This window comes from Corticium candelabrum, chromosome 14 (assembly GCF_963422355.1).
Source record: "Corticium candelabrum chromosome 14, ooCorCand1.1, whole genome shotgun sequence".
Taxonomy (NCBI): domain Eukaryota; kingdom Metazoa; phylum Porifera; class Homoscleromorpha; order Homosclerophorida; family Plakinidae; genus Corticium; species Corticium candelabrum.
This window is the reverse complement of record NC_085098.1, coordinates 3,196,519-3,204,130: the sequence shown is the minus strand read 5'-3', so window position 1 is coordinate 3,204,130 and position 7,612 is coordinate 3,196,519. Positions and strand designations below refer to the sequence as shown.

At 43.5% G+C, this 7,612-nt stretch overlaps 1 protein-coding gene across 3 annotated transcripts; it reads left to right on the top strand.

Moving 5' to 3' along the window:
- The first annotated feature begins 1,361 nt into the window (after positions 1 to 1,361).
- On the top strand, positions 1,362 to 7,612 carry LOC134189812 (ankyrin repeat domain-containing protein 50-like). 3 transcript variants are annotated; one of them, XM_062658197.1, is made up of 8 exons: positions 1,362 to 1,446; positions 2,110 to 2,262; positions 2,335 to 2,433; positions 2,782 to 2,883; positions 5,497 to 5,690; positions 5,751 to 5,833; positions 7,229 to 7,290; positions 7,353 to 7,612. In XM_062658197.1, exons 2-8 carry the CDS (start codon positions 2,128 to 2,130, stop codon positions 7,446 to 7,448), a joined length of 771 nt encoding a protein of 256 aa, XP_062514181.1. In that variant the 5' UTR covers positions 1,362 to 1,446; positions 2,110 to 2,127; the 3' UTR covers positions 7,449 to 7,612. The 3 variants fall into 3 exon arrangements, with proteins under 3 accessions (XP_062514181.1, XP_062514182.1, XP_062514180.1); XM_062658198.1 differs by having other exon boundaries at positions 1,364 to 1,406; XM_062658196.1 differs by having other exon boundaries at positions 1,376 to 1,604.

Here is a 7,612-nt window from a genome sequence, read left to right as displayed (position 1 = left end):
ACGTTGTTTAGAATCTCGAGCCGATAATGTCGCGCGCAATCGACAGTGAAACAGCATCCGTGTTCAGTAGTGATGAAGCCCTAGATCTAGACCCAAGGTCAAGTGAAACTCCGAGTTCGCGTAATCTTTGACTTGTTCTATCATCAGCAATACTATAGGAGACACGATCGTGACAATGACGACATATCCACAATCTTCTTCACCACATTTCTCTAGCTTACAGTCAACCCTATACGGTGTATGTTGATAGCACAGCGATTTACCGTATCCTGTAGGAAGCCAGCTGCAGACGTCGTTTCCGTTGTAGATGTGTTCTACGACAACACGCTGCTGCTCCTTCAGCTCTACAGTACACAGCTTAAGCTTGCCTAGAGCGTAGTGCAACACCATATCAAAACCAGAAGCTCTGCCTTCATCCACCATTTGCCAAATTGGATCTCATTGCGCGCGACATTATCGGCTCGAGATTCTAAACAACGTCGGTTCCGCATGCGTTCAACATTACCACGATTTCCTTCTAATTTATGCGCGCATGCGAATACAACGTGTACCAGGCCCTCTTCTCCGGGCGCGCAAGAGGGCCTGGGTACGAGGCTAGGGAAACATTAGCCTCGTACCCAGGCCCTCTTGCGCGCCCTGAGAAGAGGGCCTGGTACACGTTGTATTCGCATGCGCGCATAAATTAGAAGGAAATCGTGGTAATGTATGCACGCATGCGGAACCGACGTTGTTTAGAATCTCGAGCCGATAATGTCGCGCGCAATCGACAGTGAAACAGCTTCCGTGTTCAGTAGTGATGAAGCCCTAGATCTAGACCCAAGGTCAAGTGAAACTCCGAGTTCGCGTAATCTTTGACTTGTTCTATCATCAGCAATACTAGAGGAGACACGATCGCGACAATGACGACATATCCACAATCTTCTTCACCACATTTCTCTAGCTTACAGTCAACCCTATACGGTGTATGTTGATAGCACAGCGATTTACCGTATCCTGTAGGAAGCCAGCTGCAGACGTCGTTTCCGTTGTAGATGTGTTCTACGACAACACGCTGCTGCTCCTTCAGCTCTACATTACACAGCCTAAGCTTGCCTAGAGCGTAGTGCAACACCATATCAAAACCAGAAGCTCTGCCTTCATCCACCATTTGCCAAATTAGGTCTCACTGCGCGCGACATTATCGGCTCGAGATTCTAAACAATGTCGGTTTCGCATGCGTGCATGTATTACCACGATTTCCTTCTAATTTATGCGCGCATGCGAATACAACGTGTACCAGGCCCTCTTCTCCGGGCGCGCAAGAGGGCCTGGGTACGAGGCTAGGGAAACATTAGCCTCGCCTCAGACGCAATGTGGATTGCAGCCCCGGATGCGCTGTCATCACCACTTGTGAGTCATCCGTACAGGTTTGTTTTTTCACCCGTTGCTCCTGTTGGTGTGTATGCGGTGAGTACATGGTGAAGTTAGATTAGCGCTCTAGTCGTATAGCTAGACTGAAACGTGTCAGAAGGATTTGTGTGTCAGGGGCGGTGGAGCGACTCGCAAGTTAAGTTGAGGGAGAGGCATGAAAGTACCTCAGAGTTTAGTCTACATGAACTACGAGGGTACTGTCTGCTTACAAAAATAGAGGTCGTGCTCAATTTGGGTGCCCGGCCCCCTCAGCCCCCCAGTTTCACTGCCCCTGTGTGTTTATCATGATAGAAGTGGAACCTAGGACATAATTGGACTGGCGGGCATGCACTGATATACTTTGTTACTTTCGCCAAGAGGCTAAGTTTTTATTGTCGTTGATTTGTTGAAATTTGTTTGTTGATACGGATGGTAATGTGTACATGAACACAAGCTTTTCAAATAAATGCCATAGAAACAGTTGTTAATGAATGGCATTATGACGTACTGAGCTGCCTTGACAAGGTTTGTTCTCTGTGAGTGCTTCTAAATAGTTTGATTTTGCTTACCTTTAGTGCACACTTATTAGTGCATTCATTGTGTAATTTTGAGAAATTGAATGAGATGACGTCACGTTGTTGGGAAATAGTTGCACTTTCTTTGTTTTTTTTTGTCTGCTTGTTTTGTGTGGTGGACTGCAATTGTTTGCTTGTTGTGTAGAGTTGACAGTGTTAGAATATGTGGAGGCCCAGGCCATTTCAACGAAGCAAAAACAAAGGATTATTGTGTGAAGCGGTGGAGAGAGGTGATATTCATTCAGTAACGCGTCTTTTAGAGATGGGAGTTGATATCAATACACGTGATGAGTATGAGGTATGTATGTATAGTTGTAAGTTATAATGTGTGTATTCAAAATGAACTGGAAATCATTTGATCTCAAAATAGGATTGCACTCTTCTGATGCGAGCGTGTTGGAATAATAAGAAGGATATGGTTGAGTTGCTGCTCACTAAATTAGCAGCTGTCAACGAGACTAGTGGTGATGTGAGTTGATCATTGAGTGTGTGAAACTGTGATGTGTTGTTGATAAGATGATAGATATCAACTATACGTAACTATCTAATCCAACATGTAACGGTTTAATTAGTTTTTTCTTGCTTGTCACGAGGCAACAGTGTTGACTTGTAACTGGCTGAAGCATCCATTGCATGCAGAGATGAATAATCCTGTTCGCTTTTGTTTCATTCAACTTGGACAGTTGGAGAATTATACCTTGTGAGTAGCTAGTTATTGTCTTATCAGGTCGTCTTCATTTTCTATTTTCTTTTCTCATGCGGCATGTACAGTGTGTGATGGTGGAATAATGATAATAATACATTCTTGTGTATGCAGGATGGGTATACAGGTTTGATGATAGCAGCATTGCAGAGATATGAAAATATTTTCGATGTGCTATTGATGACCAAAGGTATTAATGTGACAAAGGCAGATCATGTAAGTTTGAGTATTGTGAGGTTCAGTTGATTTGTGCTGTCTGCATGCATGTTGTGCAATATTTGTCATTGTATAGTTCATTTTGCTATTGTTTGTGTTTGTGTGTTGATCATTCTATTGAATGTCTTAGTGCGTGCGTGCGTGTGTGTGTGTGTGTGTGTGTGTGTGTGTGTGTGTGTGCTGAAAAAGTGGTCGTCAAGTCGTCACTTGACAACTAACTTGTGTTTCGTGTCGACCAATTGGACCCGCAAGGTTGCGTTCCTGGCGACTTTCTAGTAGTATCGCGTAACGAGCTTCTCCCCCTTTACTTCCAACGGCGGCTACGCAAGACTACTGACGACTGGGCTTGAGTATCCTGATGTCTTTCCAGAAAAAACCGGTATAATTTAGATAGAGGAAGCATCTGAGCGTTTGACTCTATGACAAATTATTGCTGTTACTTGAAAGATGTCGCAAATTACTTAACAATTATAGGCGGGGTTAATCTATCTGCGAGTCTTTCTCACACGTGATTTTATGACCACTGAGAACTCTAAGGAACGAGCTCTTCGGCAGTATCTCGAAGGTATAAATGATAATGTAACGGAAGATCACGCACAATATGTGTACAAGGAAATCGGTAGCTTTGGCTTCTACGTCAAGCCCTACCCGCTAAATGTGTCTTTGCGTGGATTCAGTCGCACAGAGGCTGCTACCAGAGGAAGCAATGAATTTGACACCTGTTGCAGTAGCAGGAGATGGAAACTGTTTGTTTCGTGCATTTCTTTGCTCTTCTTTGGCGATGAAAGCCACCACATTGAAATGCGTCTTCGTACAGCTCTTAAGCTACTTTTACATCAACAACGCTACATTGATCTTGCAAAGAGCGTTCGTCTTTGGTTTCCAGAGATAGTGGACCCTCATACGCCTGCTGCCTCAGCGTCTTTTTTGTCTGACCTAAGTCCATGTCTTGCACATTACAGTACAGTGTCAGTACAGCACTTGGTCAGTAAGGTCTCCTGGGTACCAGTGTGCAGGAAATTTGCAGTGTTATTGCAATCTTTTGCAGACCTTGCCCGTCCCATGTGTTTGCATGCTGCTGTAGGAGCTGATTGCTAACAAACACAGCTGGCCTTCTGCCACCTAAGGTTTCAAATTTGAAAATCTGCAATATTTGTGCTGTTATTTGGATTTGGACCTTAGTAATGATCTTGGTACCAAATCAGTAGAGCCTGGCATTTTGTTCATTAGGTTATGATATCTAGGTCCTTCAAGGAAACTGAAAGTTAGAACTTTTGCATATCAAAGACATTTGGATACAACGGGTGGAGCAATGGTCATTATCCAATTAACTTGTAAGACCAACTGTCCAGCAATTGGAACCATTTACTAAGTGAAAGGTGTAACATGGTGCAACTGGCGCAGCTTTTAATGCTCCAATAAGCACACCTGGTGTGAAATGTACCTCTGAGAGATGTGTGCTCATTAATTGCTCCTTGTGTGTATAAATAGACTGTAACTTACCCTATTGATGACGTTATAACCTTTTCAGTGTCATGTTACTGTATGACAGTATGCTAATGCCAGATGGGAGACCTAGTGACCAGGAATTTGCAAGGGTTAGTCACTGGCAGATGAATACCAGGACTAATAATTTGACAATAACAAAAAATGCTGAGACCTAACAAAAAGAGTTAGCACCAAGTTAACACACTATACTAGGGGCATGAGGTATAATTCAAACTACCAATGTAATGTGCTGTAAAATAAAGTTATGCAAGCGTTGGAGTGTTGCCATGCAAAGACACTAGCAAACCAGTTTTTCCGCTGGAATTTCAATCGGTCAGGCTAAGGTGTTACCAAAGACTAACTCTTTAATTAACTTAAATTAAGAGGACACTCAGTTGAGTATTAGCCATGCAACCTTATCTCAGTCTTAGAATCTAGAAAATGTACTTTCCTATCTATTACACAAGAAGCACTGAAGTGCTAAACCTTTCGCTGCTAGCCAACACAGAACAGACACGTGCAACTAGACTGCCAGGTGTGGTACAGTACTGTAGGGGCACACTAATTAACACTAGCCATAACAATGACCGCAATGTGCTGCATTCCAATTGTCAGGTCGTTCCTTGGTCTACATACAGAGGTATTACTGTAACCCTGCATATGTGCGACTCGGGTGAACTCATGTCAAAAGTACTAATTGCGGTATGTAAATTTGTAGTACATACTGCATGTTGTCTTCAACAGCCACTTTAAATCATCACATCATCACATTAGGCAAGTTATAGTTGATTTCACTGATCTGTTGATATTTTGAGAATCTACTATTTTGACGACTAAATTTATTAACGTTACCAAGCTGACGACTGTGCCAGTTGCAAAATTTTGAACACTGTGTGTGTGTGTGTGTGTGTGTGTGTGTGTGTGTGTGTGTGTGTGTGTGTGTGTAGGTGAGTGTGTGTGTGTGTGTATGTAGGTGAGTGTGTGTGTGTGTGTGTGTGTGTGTGTGTGTTTGTGTTTGTGCATGCGTGCGTGCATACGTGTGTGTTTGTTGAATGAAATGTCTGTTGCAGTAATATGTTGTAACATAAACTCTTTCACTATCTTATCAGTTTTGTGTTTACTCAGAGGGGAAGGACAGCCATCCATTGGGCTGCAATGAGGAATCGTGTGACCATTTTAGAGAGACTTCTGTCTTGTTCTATTTCTGTTGATATCAATGATAATGATGGTTGTACACCACTATGGTGGGCTGTCTATAACGGTCATTTACGTTGTGTCGAGGTTCTTATGAAACATGGAGCGAGTCACCAACATGAGAGGTGATGCATTCACTATCCTTCAGTCAATATTATTATTAACATGATGTCATTGTGTGATAGTGAGAGTGATGGATCACCACTGGAGATTGCCAAGCGGCGTGGTCACAGTGATGTGGTTGAGATGATGGAAGAATCCATAAGATGTTAGTGAAACAAACAATTGACTTGTGTTTTTATTTCTTCTTCTTTTGATGTAATGGTATGATTTGGTGTGAAGTTAACTTAGATTGATATTGTTGAATGATTTACTTGTTATAGTGTGTGTTGAGCTATTGTAGTGATTCACAGACATAGGAAGCAGGAGAGGGCTTGGGGACTGGGGGACTGAAGCTTCCTAGCTCAGTGTAGGAATTTAAATTTTCTGTGCCAGTGACTTTTGCAAATCTGTTTATGGTTTGGCAAGCGAGGTAGTTTATGTTTACTCTTGACGGCATCCATGGTACAGCCCCCTTTCTCCCGCTTCTGAACATCCTTCTACACCACTGTGATGTGCTGGTTTTCATGTTCTCACTTTGTTTGCTCTTAACGTTTGGGTTGAGGTGATGTGTCTGCTTGTTATTGTGTGTTTTGTGTCATGTCTGTTGACAATAAATGAGCTAGACATAAATGAGTACCTGGTCATTGACTGGGGTGAATATGACGGCTGACTTGGCAGTAACATCCTGCAGCAGATGGGTAGGGCTTGGTGTCCAGTCCCCGAGTTGTGCCATAGTCAGTGCCCCTGGATGAATCTGCATGGCCAAGCTCCAAGTGGATTGTAGCACTGGCCCTAAGCCTCCACTTAGCACATGGAGGCCTTGTCTCAAGAGGCAGGGGAGCTATCTTCAAAACTGACCTTAAAGTAGACGTCGAACGATGTGAAGGGCTTAACATTTGTCCATTTGTGTGTGTGTGTGTGTGTGTGTGTGTGTGTGTGTGTGTGTGTGTGTGTGTGTGTGTGTGTGTGTGTGTGTGTGTGTGTGTGTGTTGTGTGGTACGATAGCTCAGTTGGTTAGAGAGTCATCTTATGGAGTGTTTACATCCGGGACCTTAAAGGGTTGCAAGTTCAAGTCACAGTGATGGCGAGATATGGCATTATTTCCTTAAGCAAGAAAGTAACACACATTTGCTTCTCTCGACTCAGGAGTATAAATGAGTACCTGGTCATTGACTGGGGTCCTAAGCGGCCATCGGCTGTGACGTGACATCAGCCACTGGGGGGCTGGCGAGACTTCGGGTGCTTACACCACAGTTGGCTTCACAAGTCGGTGCTCCTGCGAGTGCCTGGCCCGGCTCCAGGAGTTTGCTAGCGCATGCCCAGAGTTCCCTGAGTAGCACACAGGGCCCAGCTTAACAGCTGTGGGCGTGACCTCTGAGAGGCAGCTCCTGACATTTAGGATTTGTTAGGTGTGTGTGTGTGTGTGTGTGTGTGTGTGTGTGTGTGTGTGTGTGTGTGTGTGTGTGTGTGTGTGTGTGTGTGTGCACGCACGTGTGCTGTTGTACAGTAGCATCATATTGTTCATTGCACAGTTTGAGTGACACTGTTTTGTCTCTTACAGTGAGATCTCATGTCTTTGTGGAGAGAGACATGCCTATCACGAGACAGCAATATGAACAGCAAGTAATGTGTCATTTTTTTTTATCTCTAATGTCTGTTTCACAAGTTGTGTTTGTGTTGCATAGATTGCTGATGAAGTCGAGAAGATGAAAGAAGAATTAAGACAATCAGCCCTGGTCCACGAGAGTGAAGTGACGAGGCTGAGAAATGAGATGGAATAGAAAGAGAAGGAAATCAGATGTCTCAAAATTTCAGCAGCTGATAGAATAGGACAAGCACACACGTTCAGATGCATGTACAGTAGCATGACATTTGCCTTCGGTGTTCTTAATGTTTATTTTGTCTTGGACTGGTTGCATTTGGATTTACATAATACAATAATATG

Excerpts from the sequence above, each read along its gene's own strand:
- LOC134189812 (XM_062658197.1), top strand. The coding sequence starts at position 2,128 with ATGTGGAGGCCCAGGCCATTTCAACGAAGCAAAAACAAAGGATTATTG. Across the intron at positions 2,263-2,334 it reads ATACACGTGATGAGTATGAG|GATTGCACTCTTCTGATGCG; the intron begins GTATGTATGTAT and ends ATCTCAAAATAG. Across the intron at positions 5,691-5,750 it reads GCGAGTCACCAACATGAGAG|TGAGAGTGATGGATCACCAC; the intron begins GTGATGCATTCA and ends ATTGTGTGATAG.